The sequence below is a fragment of the Pelodiscus sinensis genome, chromosome 17, assembly GCF_052426305.1.
Source record: "Pelodiscus sinensis isolate ZL-2025 chromosome 17, ASM5242630v1, whole genome shotgun sequence".
Classification (NCBI taxonomy): Eukaryota; Metazoa; Chordata; order Testudines; family Trionychidae; genus Pelodiscus; species Pelodiscus sinensis.
In genome coordinates this window covers 5497007-5517076 of record NC_143068.1, presented here as the reverse complement: position 1 = coordinate 5517076, position 20070 = coordinate 5497007, and the positions used below count along the sequence as shown (strand labels likewise).

The window sequence follows — 20070 nt, the reverse complement described above, 5'->3', positions numbered from 1 at the left end:
ATATGTATATGCTCCTCTTGAGTTTGTTGGAGACCCCCGTGTCTCATACCTCTCAACCCACGAGTCATCTGGATAAAAAGCAGCCGAGATGGAACGTTCCAACCAAAGTGGGGGGTATTGCTGACTTTGTGAGGGGCTGACCCTGAGCACAGTGAGGTCACTGGACGGCTTTCCACTGACGTCAGTGGGCTTTGGTACAGCCTGTATAGAGGAATGAAACTGTTCCTTGAGCAAAAAGCAAATCTTAAACCAAAAATAACATTTAATTCCAGATTTCTGAGCAGTACCCAGGTGGCAAGCAAGGTGGGGTGAAATTTATTCTGTGCTGGGCCAGTTGAGAGGTATGCACATTGTTCGAGAGGAGCCGGCAGAGGAAGGCTATCTCTTTGCTCTGAGTTTGTTGTCAATTACACTGATTAACCACTCAGCCGATTAAACCCAAATGGGCCCGCTCCTGATGTGCAGCAAACTTTAGGGAAGCATTACGGTGTCTGGGCTGGTTTTCACACAAGCACTCTGTTCAGCTCCCAGCAGGAACCCCTGCAGGGTGGGGCCCTGTCCCATCACATTCATGGGACTTCTGTGTGTAAACACTGACTGTTCCTCCCATATATATGATTAAAACGAGCACATAAAAACCTCCAGTGACGCCCCAGCACAGTGAGTGTAAAACTCTTATGGGGTGAGCTCAGTGAAATTGACAAGCTCCTTTGCTTCCCCTTGAATACATGCAACTGATGGAGCTTTTTTCTTTTCTTTCATTCAAACTCTTGTCCTCTCCCCTTTTACCTTCCTTGTTTGTTTTGGTGCCAAACTTACACACGATTGCAGTCTGAGCTGTTTATAAATGTCTCTTAACACACCTGTTGTTTTGCACATGTCTTCTGTCAGGCTCAGTGACATGCCTGAGAATTTCTTTTGGACAGCTTTTCTTTATTATGATTATGATGATGATGATTATTATTATTTCTTTTCTAATTCCTCTCTACAAATCAGACCAAATCAATTCCCCCTGCAAAGTTGCTGCTGTCAAAAAGGTTTCTGTTTTCATGCTTGAGTTGTGTTTGAATCCCCTACTGTGACATTTCCCCAGCTGCCTCCTCCCTCTCCCCCTGTTGGCCTAGCCAGCTCTAGCCATTCCTTCGGTACCTACAGTCTGAGTCTCTCTCCGCCATTGTGTCTCATTCAGAGAGCGGGAGCGAGGGAGGGCACAGAGGAGAAAGTGAAGCCACCTCGACACAGGGGCCCTGAGAGCGACACTGGGGATGAGGAGCAAGACCAGGAGAAGGATTCTGTCTTTCTGAAGGACAACCACCTGGCCATCGAACGAAAGTGTTCGAGCATCACAGTCAGCTCGACCTCCAGCCTGGAAGCTGAAGTGGACTTTACTGTTATCGGCGACTTCCATGGCACAGCCTTTGAAGACTTCTCCAGAAGTCTGCCTGAGCTTGATAGAGACAGGAGTGAGATGGAAGCAGAAGGTGTGATTTCTTCCCACGATGCTGACAAAGTAGCTCCTGGCCAAGAAGAAGATGTCAAGGAAGAAGATCAGGCCTCCCACCATATCCCAGACGTATCCCACTTTGAGGTACAATGGGGAGCCATGCCGCAAGACTTATGTCGCGGTGTCCTCATCTCACAGTGTTATCTGTCTTGGCATCTGGTGTTGCTTGACCAGCATGCCCCTTGCATCTGTTTGGAAGAGCATGCCAGCTTTCAGAACCCAGAGAGCCTCTGGAGTGTCTTTGTTGTCCTCTAATGAATGTTCTCTCTGTTTTGCATGGCTGTTACTGACTCCTCCGGTGCACGATTGTACTGCTAAGTGTGTCTGTGTGTCTTTTAACTGAAAAAGCCGTCGTCATCTTAACTCACTGTGTTTGGCTGGAGAGCCCTGTGCCTGTACTGTAGCAGCATGCGTGTGTCTCTTAACCCAAGTCTCTGTTCTGGTGTGTTGCATGAAATAGCGTGCACGCTGAAGTCACGTCTTGCCGGTTAACCTATGGTCCTACTGGGGAAGGAATAACTTACATAAGGGCTGGTGGGACGTGATAGAAAGGTCTTGCGAGGGGGATAATCAGGTAAACAAACTGCACATGGACTTGCTAGAGAGACTACCAGTGTCCACGTGCCAGAGAGCAGGGCAGGCCTGGGCCCCAGTGAATGAAGCTCTTTGCTCTCTGCAATTCTGAAACTGCGTCCAAGGCCTCAGTTCCTCACCATGGATTGTGTCTTCTGGCCGCCAGTGTTCCTGGGTCTCTCCTGCCGCTGGCAGAGGAACCCAGCCTCGGTGGAGAGCGTACGCGGCACCGCGATCCAGAGAACTGAGGATCAGGGAGGGCTGCCCCTCGGCAGTGTCCTGTTCTGCCAGAATAGCACCTGGTAGAGTTGCTGGTGTCCGACCCTTGGGCCCAGGTGCCAGTTTGGTGTGTTACTGACATGTGGCCCCTCATCAAGCGCTTCCCCACAAGGCGATTCGCACCAGGCCCCTGCAGAGCCAAATGTTAGGACCAAACCCATGCAGGATAAGACCAAGACGTGAAGCCAGCATCCCTGAAGGCATCCACAGGGTGTTGGAGCTGAAAGCTGTGTTCAGAGCGTATCCTCCAACCGCGGGAGCCATGGGAAGAACTGGGCCTCCAATTCACTCCAGTCCCACGCTGGCAGAGGTGGGGAAGTGGCTGCAACCTTCCCTCTGCCACACTGGCCTGCAGAGACCTGCACAGCCCAGAAAGTGAGGGAAGGGGCATGGCCAGCGCACCTGGGTGAAAGCTGCATCAGTGTGTCCCCTGGGCAGCCTTCACCAGCAGGGTTCCAACCACATGGACAGGTGCTACTCACACCACCTCTGTGTGTGCAAGTCCTCCTCTGCCCTGCATCCCTGAGGGTCAGCCTGGCTCCAGGGATGTAGCTGTGCCTCTCCACACACCCACAGGGGTAAATCTAACCCAGCGTTACAAATCTTCCCTTAGGCCACCAGTGAAACGAGCTTGGTGGGTCTCATGCCTGTCTCAAGTGGCCATTTGTTACAAACCAGGGCACTTGGAAGCCTTCTCAGGAGAAGACCGGCTGAAGGCACATGAAGCTCTGGCTCGGGGTGCACCGGCTAGTTGTGTAGAAGCCTGCAGTGATTGGGTGCACTATGGGTGATGCTGGTCCGTGCTGTGTGTCTCTCAGGGTAAAGAGGCCTGTAGTGATCCAAGACAGGGACCTTGTAAATGCATCGCAGGCCTCCTGGCACCCATAGCTCTTCCCAGCATGCGTTGCCGGGTGCATGAACTGCGGGAGGAAGATACTAAGATGTGCAGTTCAGGGAAAGGGGAGCAATTCAGCACATACTAAGATGCTGTTGCGTTTTAACCAAGCCCCAGGAGCCAACACAGTTTCACGCAGTCTGTGGCTGACTTGCTGTGTTCCCTCTGCAGTCATCCGTTGTGAAAACAGAGACTGTGACTGTCAGCGCCGTTGCTGGCACGAAGAAGGCGGAACCAGAGGTCTCTGTGCACCAGAGGGTCACCACAATGGAAACAACACAGGTGATTTGCCCCTTTGCACTTGCTGAAGTGCACAACACAGCCAATCACAAAGTGCACGAGGCAGCAGCTTTGCACCAACGTGCTTTCTACAGAGCCTCAGTCTGGAGTTAGCAAAATCCACAGACAAAAGCAAATCATGCGGGTTCTTTCTGCCCAGGCCACACCAATGGAATGCATTTCTGGGGCCTGAGCTACACCTTAAAGCCTAGCCCCATTGTCCACACCCCGTGGGATGTTTGTTAGGCCAACCTAACCGCTCGTACACGTAGGGCTAGGTTGACCTTGGTGCCACCACTCGGAGAGGTAGATTTCCTACCTTATGGAAAACCTCGTCTGTTGGTGTAGCGTCAGTGCCACAATGGCCCAGCTACAGCACCGCAGCTTAGCCGCTGTAGTGGAGACATACCCTTAGATCAGGTGAGGATTTTAAAATGTGCTGGTCAGTTTGGTGAGGCTTCTTTTTAATCCTGTAAAATGCTAGGCTGCCTCAGACCGGATCAGAGCATGGCAAATTACAGCCTGTGGGCACATCTGGCCATTGGACCCTTCAGGCCGCGAAGCGGGGTTGGGACAGACTTGGGAAGCAGCGGTGGCCGGTGATCCGGCTGTCCAGGGAGGATAGCCCCTGGCCCTTCCCCTTCTGCCCTCCCTCGCAGCCTCACCCCAGTGCCTGGGTGGCGTGGTCGCAACCCCGTCAGCCTGGTGCTCTGGGAAACACGGACAGAGGGTGCGGAGCTCTTCAGGGGCTTATAGGCAAACCTTATCCAGGCTTATCCTTACTGCTTGGCTGCTTCCCCAGTACTGCCCCCGTAGAGCTCCCATTAGTCTCCCTCCCCCCACCTCAGTAACTCCCTTGTAGAACCCCCCCCCCCCCCATGCAACAACCCAAAGAGCCCCCTCCCCCACCTTGGTAACAGCCGCATCCATACAATTTCCGTACCCAGGCCAAAAGGTTTGCCCACCCCTAGACTAGATGGCACAAAGACTCATGAGCTCTCTCCTTCTCTAGAGACATGAAATCAAGGCCCCATCCCCCTCCTGGAGGTTAAAGTACCCATTGCACACCCCCTCGCTCTCCACCGCACATGCCCCGCAAACTCAGGATTTGCATCCTCTCCTGAGCAGGTGTGCAGCATTGCTGTGCATTGCTCTCTGGCTGTGCTTGGGTGGGGGCAGATAGTAGCAGCCTGTGGTTTGCATTCCTGTTCATTAAATACATGGCTCCAGGCTAGTTACTGCCCGTCTGCAGCTTCAAGGCAGTTCTGCGGTTTCCCTACCCCCAGTGCATCAGCAGCAGACCAAGCGCTCCTTCCTAGCTGGCTCGCTCCCCGGCTGCATCCTCGCACACTCACCTGGTCTCCCCTTCCCTTCGCAGGTCGACAGAGGCACGGCGGGCGGAAAAGAGACCACAGCCACGTCCCACGTTGTCACCACAGAAAGCGTCTCAATGGCCGCAGTAAGCAGGTGGCTCTGCGGAGCCAGGCCGACTTCCCCGGGGGCCCTAAGTGGTGGCGTCTGATTGAGGCCTGGGTGCTGGGGGAGAGAGAGCAGCCCTGAGCTTGGGGGGGAGTTGGGAATGCTGGTCCATTGGGGACAAGGACGGAAGGACACTGTCCCGGTCCCTGAAGGTTCCAGCAGATGAAGGGAGAGGCCTGCAGACCCGCCCAGAGGCAGGCAGCAGTCTGTCCTGCTTGCGCTTGTGCCAGTGCTCCAGTGTAATGTTGTTCCTCCAGGATCACTGCGCCAAGCCTGGGAAGGGGACGGGCCCCGCGGCCGAATTCCGCTCCGTGTCTCCGGTGAGTTGAGAGGCTGCTTCCGCTGCCCAGGTTTCGGTGCTGGACAGAGGCCCTGGGCTGCGGCAGGAATGCTGCCTGGCGGGGAAACGCCACCCCTCTGGGGCTGGCCCTGGCCTCTACCATTAGGCTGCCTCACCTGCTGGCTCATGCACCTGCTGCTTTACCTTTTCCTGGCCGCAGACACCCTCCTTCCGCTGGGGACGGGGAACACCAGCTCCTTCAGCGGAGGGAGTTCTGGGGAGCAGGAGAGAGGACAGGCTGCCTTCCCGGTTGCCTAAGGGGTGCAAGGCAAGGCAGGGCCAGTCTGCCACTGGGGCCTTTCTATTGCCCCAAACAAGCACACGCTGCACAGCGAGTGGGAGGGGAGAGCTCCCGAGGCTAGCTCCTCCGTCAAGCAAAGCTCTCATTGACTCCAGGGGAGACCTGCTTGAGCAGCAGCACGCAGGGCTTGGTCTACTATCACTAATGGCATGGACCCTGGAAGGCCAATTCTGTGCTCCAGATGCAGATCCGGGCTCTGGGGGGTGATGCTTGGCTTCCATCAATGCCCATGGGCAGCAATTTGCAGGATCAGGCCTTTGGGCTGCACTCTGTGTGTTAGTGCTTCCCCCTTTTGAGTACTGGTAGGTGGGGCAGGCCCAGCCCGGAGCTGCCCCTTGCACCAGTCAGTCGCTGAGCAGGGCCTGTGTCCCAAAGCAGCACACACACTTGAGATGCCTGCAGCTGAGAAAAGGGGGTAGGTGCACCTGGGCCATACGCTGAGCCCAGCATTGCATCTGTCCATAACTCTTCTGAGTCTGGAGATGGGACCGGAAATGCAGAGGACCGGAATTGTGGTCCTCGCTGCTCCATCAGCTGTTGTGGCTGCTCTGGAGACAGCTTGTCCCCACAAAACCACTCAGACTGGTTGTAAGCATGGTACAGCCTCTCTCTTGCCTTGCACACCCGTCCCCCCTCAGCACAGCAGACAGACAGTCTGGCAGCCAAGCAGCTAGCCACAGGCTGACCGCTGAGTGAGCCTGGCCTTGCTGAGCCCCATGTCTCTCTTCTCCTTTGTCATCTTCCTCTCCCCTCGTGGGCTGGCTCCCCATCTCATCCAAGAAGGGCAGGGTTAGACTCAGCTAGCCCCGGCTGGCACAGCTCTCCCTCTGGTTGCACTCTGGTGGGTGACCCAAGCCCTGTCTCCCAACCTCCCCAGCACAGCACAGAGGCAATCTAGGAGCAGCTGGGGAAGACAGTGTGCAAGAGAGAAAAGGAATAAGAAAGAATAGGGATGGTTGAATGATACATCTTAAGAGCCAGGGTGTCGTAGGCATTTTGGCATCTCCCTGGGCCCACACTGATAGCACATGGGGAAGGGGCAGTCCTTTCAGGGCTGCCCTTGCCCTCGGTCCTGTTGACACAGATCTTCCTTGCATGTTCTTAGATCACCAGCAGCTCTGCTGGGAAGGAAGTTCTCACCAGCATATTTGGTGCCACCGCAGAAACCCTCTCCACCTCCACCACTACCCATGTTACCAAGGTAAGGATGATGCCGGCACAAAGTCAGGAGAGGGGCGTTGCTGAAAGTGCACCTTGTTGGCAGGGAAGCTGGTTCCTTTGGGGGTGAGAGAAATAGCACTGCAGATTGTACAGGAGCAAATACACACTAATTCAGTGGTTCTCAGCCCAAGGCATATGTACTCCTGGGAATTCGCAGAGGTCTTCCAGGGGTGCATCAGTTCATCTTGATATTTGCCTACTTTTACAACAGCCTACATAAAAAAGCACTAGCAAAGTCAGTACAAATTACAATTTCATAGTGTATGTCTACACAGCACAGTTATTTTGAAATATCAGCCGTTATTTCAAAATAACTTTACTAGCATCTACACAGCCAAACCGCTATTTCGAAATTAATTCAAAATAGTGGAGCGCTTATTTCAAAATTGGTAAACCTCATTCCACGAGGAATAACGCCAATTTCAAAATAGCTATTTTGAAATAAGTGCTGTATAGACACTTATTTCAAAATAGGGGGCCTCCAGCCCTTCCCAGGATGCCCTGGTGGCAACTCTGGCCTCAAACAAGAACACTCCTCTCCCTCCCTCCCCCCTCCCCAGAGCCCTTAAAGTGGTTGACTTCGGCCACAGTGCCTTTGCCAGCTCCAAGCCTGCCAGCCTAGATCCAGCCAGTCACTTCCTCTGACTCAGTGGCCCCAAAACATGAGTCAGCAAGCCACTGGCAGTCAGCCCTCCACCGCTCCCCAGGAGCAGTCTGCCAGCTCCCAGGAGCCTGCCAGGGCCCGGAGAAGGCAGGCACCTTCCTGGTCCAGGGTAGAGATCATGGACTTTATTCAGGTTGGGGGGGGATGCCCCCAATGTCCATGATCTCCACACTAGACAGAGGAACGCGGCCGTCTATGGCAGGATAGCTGCCAGCCTGGCCACCAAAAGCCACTTGCGAACCCAGGAGCAGGTTCTCATGAAAATCAAGTTGCTCCGGCGAGACCCCCAACCTTGAGGCCTGAGCTTCCCCTCCCTCTTCTTCCCCTTGCTTCCCACTTCCAGCTCCCTCCTCCCAGGTTTCCCCCTCCCCTCTCCCACTCTCTCTCCTTCCCTCTCCCACCTCCTTTCCCCAGTCTCACCAGAGTTTCATTCCCCCCCCCCAGTTTTGTTAAATAAAGAGAGTTTGTGTTCATGAAAATATGTGTATTTTATTTGACATCAGGCAGGGGGGCTAGGGATGGGTAAGTGGAAGGACGTGAGGGAGGAATGAGGCACAAGCCCCCAGTGGGGCAGACCAGGGAGGCTCTTAGTGCTCCTCAGGGTGGAAGCTCTCCCGCAGGGCCTCCTGCATACTGACAGCCCCCCGATGGACCTCCTGGATGGCAGCCTGCAGAAAGCGCAGCCAGGCTCACAGCAATATGTCCAGGAGAAGCACCAGAGTGCCCAGGGGCAACTCTGGCTCCATGTTGCAGAGTGCTGTGGTATCCTGAGTGAGGGCAACCAGAGCACGCAGAGACAAAATGCTTTGCTGTCCCTCAGGGTACGTCTACACTACAGCGCTAGTTCGAACTAACTTAGTTCGAATTAGTTAATTCGAACTAAGCTAATTCGAACTAACGCATCTAGAACTAAAAACTAGTTCGAACTAGCGTTTTGCTAGTTCGAACTAGCAAGTCCACATTGAGTGGACTCTGAACAGGGCTTAAGGATGGCCGGAAGCAGTGCCGGCAGGGCATAAAAGGAGGACTTAGAGCATGGAGATGCTGTCTCAGGCTAGCCGAGGGCTGCGCTTAAAGGGTCCCGACCCCCACCCCGGACACACAGTTCTAAGGGGTGCCCCGCTTGCAAAGAAGTTCTGGCTTGGAGTGCCCTGAGTGCCCACACTGGGCACATCACACCACTCGGCCATCAGCCCGGCTGCACTTGCCGCAGGCTGCCCCAGAAGCCCGCAGAGCTAGCCCAGTCCTCCCCATCGGGGGCTCGTACCCCATTCCTCCCTCACCTCCTTCCACTTACCCTTCCTTAGCCCCCCTTCTTATTGATGTACAAAATAAAGATAACGTTTCTTCCAACATTGACTCTGTCTTTATTGAAAAAAAACTGGGGGAGACTGGGAAAAGGAGGTGGGAGAGGGGAAGAGAAAGGCTGGGAGAGGGGAGGGCAACTAACATGATCAGGGGTTGGGAACAGGTCCCAGATGAAGAAAGGCTACAGAGACTGGGACTGTTCAGCTTAGAAAAGAGGAGATGGAGGGGGGACAGGATAGAGGTCTCTAAAAGCAGGGGTTGGGTGGAGAGGGTGCATTCAGAAAAGTTCTTCCTGAGTTCCCATAAAGAAGGACTAGAGGACACCAAAGGAAAGGAATGGGTAGCAGGCTTGAAACTAGTAAGAGAAAGTTGTTGTTCTTGACAAAGCAAATAGTTAACCTGTGGAACTCCTTGCTGCAGGAGGATGTGAAGGCTAGAACTAGAACAGAGTTGAAAGGGAAGTGAGATCAAGTCATGGAGGTTGGGTCCATGGAGTCCTATTAGCCAGAGGGTAGGAGTGGTGTCCCTGCCCAAAGTTTGTGGAAGGCTGGAGAGGGATGGCACGAGACAAATGGCTTGGTCATTGTCTTCGGTCCATCCCCTCCAGGGTCCCTAGGGTTGGCCGCTGTTGGCAGACAGGCTACTGGGCTAGATGGACCTTTGGTCTGACCCAGGACGGCCATTGTAAGCTCAGGGCTCAGTGTCGGGGGTCTCAGTGGACCCCCTTGATTTTCATGCACACCTGGTCCTGGGTGGCCAGGCTGGCAGCTCTCCTGCCCTAGACGGCCACTTTCCTGTGCCTAGTGCGGAGATCGTGGACGAGGTCCACGATGTCCGCACTAGCCCAGGAAGGTGCCCGCCTCTTGCGGTCCAGGGCAAGCTCCCGGGAGCCGCCAGCCTGGTCCCGGCAAAAGGGGGTGGGCTGGGGGGCATCGGGTGGGTGGCTCTGTGCCTTTGCCAGGTGCAGGGTCTGCTAGCTGGGTGCTGGCAGGCTTGCACCTGGCACGGGCACCGTAGCCAGCCCGTGCCCCTTTAAGGGGTCCGGGGCCGGGAGGGGGGCATAGAGTTTCCCTGGTGTTGGCCAGAGTGGCCACCAGGGAAACCTGGGGAGGGCTAGCCTCCCACTAGTTCGAACTAAAGGGCTACACAGCCCTTAGTTCGAACTAGCTAGTTCGAACTAGGCGTTAGTCCTCGTAAAATGAGGTTTACCTAGTTCGAACTAAGCGCTCCGCTAGTTCGATTCAAATTCGAACTAGCGGAGCGCTAGTGTAGCACCTATTAAAGTTAGTTCGAACTAACGTCCGTTAGTTCGAACTAACTTTGTAGTGTAGACATACCCTCATTGAGGTAGGCAAGCAAATAGGGAAAGCTGAGAACTGGCTTTCCAGGGCGGGTCTCTTTAAGCACAGACCTCAGATTGCCTCAGGCAGCAGCCACACAAAGTAACTCCTGACCTGATGCCCTGCCAGACCTGGTTCTGGCCGGCCTTAAATGCGATTCAGCATCCACTCAGTGTGGACGCGCTATTTTGAAATGCATTTTGTGTGTAGATGCGTTATTTCAAAATAAGCTATTTTGAAATAACTATTTCAAAATTAGATATTTCGAAATAACGCTGTAGTGTAGACAAACCCATACAGACCCAAGCCTTGTTTATACTGCTTTATACACTACATGCTGAAATGTACATTCAATGTTCAGTTCATTTTTTTAATAATTATATGTTAAAAACGACAAAGTCAGCAATTGTAACAGGAGCTGGGACACTTGTATTTTTATGTCTGATGTTTGTAAGCAAGTGGTTTTTAAGTGAGGTGAAACTTGGGGAAGGCGAGACATATCAGACTCCTGACAGAGGGAAAGAGTCTGGAAAAGTTGAGAGCCCCTTCACTAATTGGAAACAGGAGATGCATCATCCCATAGTGGCCTATAGCTCAAGCCATTTACCTGGCAAATGAACACTTAAGAGTCAAAGTAAATGTGTTGTATATTTATATACATCAGTGCCAAATCAGATCTACTAGGCAAGGGGGTATTTTGCCACCAAGACGGCAGGGCAGAGAGAAATGTTCTGGGCCAGGTTGGATTTCTAAAACACTCGGCATTGCCTCAGCTCCCATTGCTCTCAGCTGGAATTGGGAGCAGAGTCTGGCTGGTGCTGAGCATTTTTGAACATCCCACCTAATGCAAAACCAATGAAGAAAGCCATTGCCAAACCCAAGAGCCCTTCAGGGACAGCCACCCATGCAGGCGCCCAATACTGGGGCAGAAACACGTCTCTTGAGGTGACGCACAAGGAGAGGTGGGGTCTCCGATTCAGTAGCTCATGTAGGACCCAAACCATGTAGGGCTTTATGGATCAACTACAGCACCTTGAACTGCACCCCCAAGCGAACAGGAAGCCAGTGCAATCTGTGGAGCACTGGGGTACTATGTTCCCTTTGGCCCTCCCCACAAAGCAATCAGGCTGCTCTGTTCTCAGCTCGCCGAGTCACCTGTCTAGTGTGTGAGACTCATCCACTTTGTGGCATCATCCTGCTCCCTTTTCCATTCCAGACTGTGAAAGGAGGCTTTGCAGAGACCAGAATAGAGAAGCGGATCATTATTACGGGAGATGAAGATGTGGATCAAGACCAGGTAGGAGGGAAACCTGCGGGAGGCCATTCTGTATTGGGGGACCTTCAGTGGTGGTTCTTTCCTGCACGCACTTCCTACTCTGCTGTGAAAACTCATCCAGCCACTGCCCCGCTGTCACTGAGAAGGGTCATTCTCTCCAGGGGATGGAAGAGGGGATCAACTGGGGTAGAGGCTCTATATGGGTACAGCAAGCTCTGCACTCACAGCAAAACTTCTCTCTGTGCCCTGAGCAAGTGACGTGAAAGTTAGAACATAAGAATGGCCAGACTGGGTCAGACCAATGGTCCATCTAGCCCAGTATCCTGTCTGCTGACAGTGGCCAATACCAGATGCCCCAGAGGGAGAGATCACAACAGGTAATCCTCACATGATCCAGCACGTATTTACTCTTCCCAGATGTAGCTAACAGCTTGGATTGTGAATGCAGCGTAGCCACTGGGGATGCAGAGGTGTGATTAAGAAGAGATTCTAACCACAAAAGGACAGAGTGGATTGAACACATAAGCCAAGCACAATACAAAAGAAATTCAAACAAGAGAACATCCACACTGCCACCACAGGTGCAAATGGTACCTGTCCAAGCTGTAGGCTATCTAGGTCACTGAATAGAACTAGATAAATTAATAGAGGTTAGGTCCATCAGTGACTATTAGCCGGGATAGGCAGGGATGGTGTCCCTAGCCTCTGTTTGTCAGAATCTGGGAATGGGTGACAAAGGAGGGATCGCTTGATGATTCCTTGTTCGGTTCATTCCCTCTGGGGCACCTGGCATTGGTCCCTGTGCAGGATAGGGCAGATGGATCTTTGGTCTGGCCCAATATGGCCCTTGTGATCTTCTCTTGTTATGTAATATAACAAGTGTGTGACTGCATGGGCTTCAGTGTTGGTTGTACAAGCAAGTATGTATCCAAGGGAGTCAGTTGGGCTTGTGCAACCCAGTCTGAAGTCTGCGCTTGCAGGGGTGTATCTACATAAGCTATAAAGCATACCTCCGGCTGCATTATAGACAGACTTGGAGAGTCACGTTGGTCAGTTGGTTGGCTGTTTATAAACAGAAGTTTCTTATAGCTGCAGCTGAGATTTGCATATATCAGCAAACGTGGACTTTGTATCACCCTCTCTCTGGAGTTTTGCTGTAGTCTATTTCACTCCAACTGGCTTCCATTGGATGTATTCGTAGTGTTGAAGCTCTCCAAGGTCTTTGTGCATAAGTACCAGAGAGTGACACAAGTCTCTTAGGGTATGTCTACACTACCCTCCTAGTTCGAACTAGGAGGGTAATGTAGACATACCGCACTTGCAAATGAAGCCCGGGATTTGAATTTCCCGGGCTTCATTTGCATAAGCGGGGAGCCGCCATTTTTAAAACCCCGCTGGTTCGAACCCCGTGCAGCGCGGCTACACGGGGCTCGAACTAGGTAGTTCGGACTAGGCTTCCTAGTGGAACGAGGGGTACCGGTAGTTCGGAATAGGAAGCCTAGTCCGAACTACCTAGTTCGAGCCCCGTGTAGCCACGCTGCACGGGGTTCAAACCAGCGGGGTTTTAAAAATGGCAGCTCCCCGCTTAAGCAAATGAAGCCCGGGAAATTCAAATCCCGGGCTTCATTTGCAAGTGCGGTATGCCTACATTACCCCACTAGTTCGAACTAGCGGGGTAGTGTAGACATACCCTTAGATAGAAGAGCTGGGTTCCAGGTTCTGATACAGGACAAGCTTCCTTACTTTTTTTATACCATTAAGAAAACCTTAACAATACAAACTACCCAAAAACTAAATGTAAAAACAAAGTTATTTTCAAAGGAGCAGAATCTAAAATATGATCTTATTACAAAGAATTACGGAAGTACCGCTGCTAAGGGTTCAGTGATGAAGACTCAGAGGTTCTGCATCCCTAGCTGAAGAAACCTGGCAATAGTATTTGAAAACTTATGGATGACAGGAAAGGTGCTGAGTAACTAGAGAAGGGTCACTGTGGCACTCATCTTTAAAAGCAGAAAAAGGAGGAGCCAGAAAACTACAGTCCAGTCAGCCTGACCTGGATACCTGGGAAACTATTGGAGCAATTAATAAAACATTCAGGTTCTAAATACCTGGAAGATGAAGAGGTGATCACTAGCAGCCATGAAGAACAAATTACGCCAAAAAGTTTGAGTTATTCCTTTGGCAGGATAACTGATTTGGTGGCTATGGGGAATATGATGGATATAATATACCAGAACTTCAGCAAGGCTTTTGACACAGTCCCACATGACATTCTGATAAGTAAGCTGGAGAAATGCAGGCTAACTGGCAGAACTACCATTGAGTGGATACAGAATTGGCTAAACAACTGCGAACAAAGAGTAACTATGAATGGAATGATGTCAGATTGGAGGGAGGTCTCAGTTGGGTTCCACAGGGATATGTTCTGGATCCTGTGTGGTTTGACATCTTTACTAATGACCTGGATGTAGGAACAGAGAGCATACAGATCAAATATGCAGATGACACAAAGCTGGGGGAGGGGTTGCCAGTACTCCAGAGGTTATAGCTAAAATTCATTGGGATCTTGAGAAATCAGAGAAGTGAGCTACAGACAACAAAATGAAATTCAACAAAGACAAATGTTAGGTGCTATGCTTAGGGAAGCAAAAACAAATATATTCATACAGAATGTAGGGTAACTGGCTTGGCAGCAGCACTGAGAAGGATCTGAGAGACATGGTGGATCGCATTCTGATCATGAATCAATACGATGCTGTTGCATAAAAGAAAATTCACTTTTAGGTTGCATTAACAGTGGTATAGCATGCAAGTTCTGGGTAGGGATGTAAGCAAGTAGTTTAGTCAACTACTCACATTCCCCCTCTTGCTGCCTCTGATACAGATGCAGCCGAAGCCAGTGCTAGAGGGAGCCAGCTTAAAAGCCGGTTCCCCCCAGCACCGTCTCTGCAGTGCCACCTGTCCCCCCTGCCCGCCACTCTGCTGACTCTATCAGAGGCCACAGTGCAGGGGCAGGGTAAGGACCCATGACCAGCCTGGGCCACCGTGTACAGGAGTCAGTCCCAGCTCGTGCTGGATCCAGGACCTACTCCTGCTGTGGCTCTGCAATTTAAATATAGTAGGGGCCAGAGTTGTTGACTTGAGTCCCACAAATTGAACTCGAGTCCAACTTAGGTCGCCTAGGTGACTCGACTTGAGACTCAACTCGGGTTCATTGCTTGTGACTTGAGACTCGACTTGAGACTTGCTAATTTTGTTAAATTGACTTGGTGAAAAATTGTCCGAAAATGCCGATATTGATGTCTTGTACAAAAGTGACTTGACATTTTTTAAATTAAGACTCGAGACCCGACTTGAGACTTGAACTTTAGTGACTTGAGACTCGACTTGGACTTGACAATGACGACTTGAAGACAACACTGATAGGGGCCAGGCTACCTGCATGCCTGGCTCTTACTACATTCAAACTGCAGAGCCACAGCAGGGGTAGCTCCCAGACCCTGCATGAACCGGGACTGAGCGCTTCTTCCCTTATCGACTAATCATGTAGTCCATAAAAATTCTGTCGACTACACAATTAGCCAGTTACCCATCTCATAACATCCTTGATGATAGTACTTTATTCAGTGCTGGTTAGGCTCCACTTGGAGTACAGTGTCCAGTTTTGGTCATCAGCATATATAAAGGACATAGAGAAATTGGAAAGGATCCGGAGGCAAGTGACAAAGATGGCCAAGGAGTGGAATGCAGCCATGTGAACAAAGGCTGAAAGAAGTAGGGATATTTAGTTTGGAAAAGAAGAGGTGGTGGCGGGGGGGGGGGGGCATGACAGTTGTCTTCACATATTCGAGAGGCTGCCATAAAAAAGATGAAGAAAAGTTGTTCTTGCTTATCACAGAGGACTGGACAAGAGGCAGTGAGTTCAAATTACAGTATAGCAGATTTAGATTAAATTTCAGGGAAAACTTCCTACCTGTAAGATCAGTAGAGGGGGAGGTTGTAGAAGGTTATGGAAACTTTCACTGGAGGTGTTCAAATGGCCTTTTTGTTCAAAAGGAGGCAGGAGCCTTCCGCTCTGTGTGGTTTAGCCACAACAAATCCTGCATCTAACCTGAGGGTTAGACTAGATAATCCTTGAAATCCCTTCTATGATTATCTAGAAAATCTAGACAGCAAAGAATCATGAATCGGGCATCCTAAATGATGTTACAAATCCTTGGTCAGCTACTGGACAAGATGTGCTGTCAGGTTGGGATCTCTGTATTTGGGTTTGTAGGGATCGTTACGCTTCTGAGAATTCAATCCAAACCCAGTTCCTTGTGTGTCCAACTTTAACTAGGAGTCATTTCACATACACTGAGCCCCTTTTTGGGCATGCTTGTGGCTTGCTCCAGAAGTAAGCCATATGTTGGCTATTAACAAAAGATGCACTTGATGTTGTGGTAAATACTCTTGACATTTTTCTGGTTTACAGGCATTAGCTCTGGCAATTAAAGAGGCAAAACTGCAGCACCCTGACATGCTGGTAACCAAAGCTGTGGTGTACAGAGAAACAGAACCATCTCCAGAAGAAAGAGACAAGAAACCTCAGGTATAGTAATTACAAAGTACAGCCCCTCTCAGAGGTACATACAGGTTACAATATAGGCAGAGCATCCTCCATTGATGCAATATAGTAGCATTGGTGCAATAAACCATGGTACTATCTGGGAGTCCTTCACGGCTGTGATTCATAGAAAACAACACAGGCAGAGCCTCTCTCACCACAGATATGATACTAGGTGATGATACAGGCAGAGCCTCTCTCATATTGTAGTTACAGCTGGAAAGAATGTAGACAAGAGCCATGAACAGTTTATTAAAAGGCTGCTTCTAGAGCAGCCTTTGAGATGTGCTATGGAGACTGCTTAGCTGGCCAGTTATCCTGGCTACTTGCAAAGAATCATGAGCTTAGTGTTCTCTGTCTAGAGTTGTCACAATGACTGTTCCAAAGGCCATACTTGAGGGTCCAGTTTTTATCCCATTTCTTCAGCACGGCCCCTCCTTACTTCCAAAGAGCTTCAGATTTCTTTCTAGAAACCCTCTGTCAGTTCTCTTAATTGTTTCCCCAGTGTGGAGTGCTTCATTCATCTTCCTTTTTAGACACTTTGGCACAGATTTTCAAAGGGCTTCCAAAAATGGCCATGGGACCAAGATCACTTGCAGATGGACACTGGACTGCCCTGCCCAAAGGACTGGGAATGGCCCATAAAGCCTTTCACCTCTCAGTCCCCAGCTCATGTCTAGCAGAGGTTGGCTGAGCACTGCATTGCAAGTGCCCGTTCTGTGGTAAATTGAGGACGTTAGTCTCCAGGTTCTGCCAGACTGCTACTGTCAGGGCCGGCTCTGTCTAGGCACCAGCAAAACAAGCAGGTGCTTGGGGGCCACATTGCCAGGAACAGCATTCCGGCCTGCAGGAGGAACAGGGTGGCGGGGAGGCCCCTGGACGCTGCCCCGAGTTGGGAGCCTCATGCCCGGCTGCTCGGAGCCTGCGCCTAGCCCCAGGGCGCTGGGAGGGCAGGGCGGGGTGGGGCACTGGGAGGGCAGGGCACCTGGCCCCAGCACAGGGCAGCCCTGCTTGTGATGCTGAGCCTGGCGGGGCAGGCCGGCCACAGCCATAGTGGCTGCTCCTGGCAGCCGGCTCACTGGAGCGGAGTTCATTGGACTTGACGGGCGCTGGGGCTCAGCCGCAGCGGGCTCTATCCCCCAAGCGGGGAGCCCCACGGATGCTGTCCCGAGCTAGGAGCCCCACTCCCAGTTGCTCGGAGCCTGCGCCTGGCACTGGGAGCTCTGTCTGGACAGCCCCGAGGTGTGGCCCTTGTGGGGAGGGCGGTGTGGGGCAGCCGTGGCTGGTGAGGCTGAGCCCGGCGGCCTCTTCTTCACCTTCGTGAGTGTGGCCCCCCCTCCTGTGCACTCCTCCTCTCCCTGCCCTCCCCACCTGTGTTTTCTCCCCCGCAACTCCTCTGACTGTGAACCGCCCCCTTGCCCAGCCGTCCCCCCCCAGCCTGTGTGCCCCTGCCCACTGTCCTGCGACCCCCCCCTCCACCTCTCCCCTCTCTTCACCTCCCCCAGCTCAGCCTCTGCCCAGAAACCCCACCTCCTGGCCCAGTGCGACCCTGCTGGGATGCTGTCTCCTCTTCTCTCCTCCCCCCGCCTCCCACCTGGATCCCCATTTCTTGTCTGGCTCTCTAAACAATCCTCCCACCCCATACTCTCTGGGCTCTGAACCCTCCCCCCCCACACACATACACCTGCCCAGGAACCCAGCCCCCTTGTGCTGTGTCCCGACAACCTCACACCTACCTGGGACCCAGGTAATTCTTCCTCTCCCTTTGTCTGAGGAAGGGAAACTCTGTTGTTCCCAGTGCCCGTGTCACCAAGTCCCTTCCTGTCTGGGGCAGGAGAGCTTTATTAAAATTGGAATTGTGATCCCATTTTAAATAATATACCTTTAAAATTCAATTAAAAATTGTTATGGCCTAAATTTATCATAACCTATTTAAATAACTTATGAATTAAATTTAAAAATTAAATAGAACATGTCTCCTGTCAACTTTTAAAGAAATTCTACCAGTTCACTAGTGTAAGTACTCAGAACCAGTGTTTACATCAGCAGTAGCTTCTTCTGCAGGTGAAGAAAGAATGTTTTTATCACTTTGGTTTATTCAGCTAGTTTAGTTCATTGATTAGTTCATTCACCGTTGCAAAACCAAGAGTTGACAAAGCAGAAAAATTGTTTTCCTCTTCTCTCAGTAAAAAACTGGTTATGAGAGCCTTCTAACATCTTGAAGAGCATGATGACTAGAGTCTATCTTAAATTCACTGTGGCTATTTCCTTTGTTTAATAAATGAATTTTAGATGCAAAATGTGTTTGGATACTTTTTTATGTGTCCTTCATATTTAAGGTAGTTTTATTTCATACAAAAATTAAATGCTGGTTTTGTTTATTTTAATTAGAATTTTCATCCAGACAAAGTAGATGCAAATCATATGTTTTAAAAAAAAGTAGCCACCACTTAGCAAATAATAAGTGGGGTAAAACTTGTCTCCTAAAGTGTTCCTATTACACACCATTTTGTAATAGAATAAAAATGTAAAAATTAAGAATCTGATTACATGTAAGTTACACAATTATTTGGGCATTTATTTAGTTGGTAGCTGTACTAAGTGTATTCTCCTGCTTAGTAAATAGAAGCACCAAATTTGGCATAAAGGTTATAGTTACTTGTAAATCAACATGTTTTAAAGGTTGCTAATCAATAAGACTCAACCATCCTTTTGGAAAATATTTTAAAAGTATAATTTAAATGATTAATTGCTCATTTAAACCTAGGTTTTCTGCTTGCCAGTTTAAATCATGATTAAAATTAGAGATTTAAATCAAAGCTATTTAAATCAATCCACCCTGCTTCAGAGGCTGTTTGGTCCGTCCCTGAAGGAGAAACCACAGGGCTGCGCTCATGGAATAGGTCCTAGGCTAGTGGGATTTTGTTGTCTGGTGCCTGTCTTGTTCTGGACAGTTGAGCTGGGAAGTTGAAACAAAAGTTCTCTTAATCCCTTTGAACTGTTTCATTGTATAGTGAGGCTGATTCTTCTCCATGGACACCAAGAATTGGACAGCTTATGTTTTGGGGTTGGAGTCTGAGTGATTATAAGGCTTCTGGTAATAAAATCCCTTTGCAGAGTGAGGAGTGGGACCGGGACTCCAGCACTAGGTGATGTGAACAGCTGCATGCTTTGGAAGTCTTTAACTGGCTTGCTGTGGATGAACCTGCCCTCCCGTTGTCCTCACGTGGGGAGTCCCTGCTGCTCTCCTAGGAGATGAAAATGCCCCGGGGTTTGGGATCCCCCTGAAGCGCACGCCTCACACCCCAGGAAGCTGCACAAGTTGCATTTGTGCGTGCACCCCAAGCAAGCCATGCAAGCTGCATTTGTGCACGAACCCTCCCCAGGCAAAAAAAGGAGGGAGGGTGGCCAAAAAATGTTTTGCTTGGCGCAGCAAAAAAACTAGAGCTGGCCCTGGCTACTGTTCACCAAATGAAACTTCTTAAATCCTTTTTAAAAAAAATCTGCCCGGTTCCCCAAGTTGCCTCCTTATAAATGTCCATTTGCTAGTGCAAAAGTATGTGTTTTACATGTGCAGACAGGTGCCCTCTCACAGATTCAATTTGCTTCTGGAGCCCTCTTGAAAACGAGCCTCTGCTTTTTTGTTTCTATTTCTAAAGGTGCATCTACACTGCACCCTTAAATAAGTGTGCAATTTGAGCTACACAAATTGTGTAGCTCATTTTGACTTAATTTTGAAATAGCTTATTTCGAAATTTGGCACTGTCTACACAGTGCCAAATTTCAAAATAGGGTGCTATTCCGAAACAACCCTTAATCCTCATGGAACGAGATTTTCAGGGGTGTTGGAATAGTGCACCCCTTATTTCAGAAGCTCTTTTGAAATAATGGGAGTGCTATCAAGATGCGGAAAACACTATTTTGGGATACCGTAAGTATCACGAAATAGCGCCACTGTCTAGACGCACCCTAATTGACCTAGATAGTCTAGCTTTAAATTTC

General features: G+C 50.5%; 1 protein-coding gene across 4 annotated transcripts in view; it reads left to right on the top strand.

Moving 5' to 3' along the window:
• EPB41L1 (erythrocyte membrane protein band 4.1 like 1) overlaps positions 1 to 20070 on the top strand; it is a 168963-nt gene that overhangs the window by 143820 nt on the left and 5073 nt on the right. For all 4 annotated transcript variants that reach the window (XM_089769640.1, XM_075901384.2, XM_089769639.1 and 1 more), the window contains 7 exons: positions 1190 to 1588; positions 3423 to 3533; positions 4909 to 4989; positions 5267 to 5329; positions 6756 to 6851; positions 11400 to 11480; positions 15937 to 16053. In XM_089769640.1, coding sequence (XP_089625766.1) covers positions 1190 to 1588; positions 3423 to 3533; positions 4909 to 4989; positions 5267 to 5329; positions 6756 to 6851; positions 11400 to 11480; positions 15937 to 16053 — 948 coding nt within the window. The remainder of the gene's footprint in view (positions 1 to 1189; positions 1589 to 3422; positions 3534 to 4908; positions 4990 to 5266; positions 5330 to 6755; positions 6852 to 11399; positions 11481 to 15936; positions 16054 to 20070) is intronic.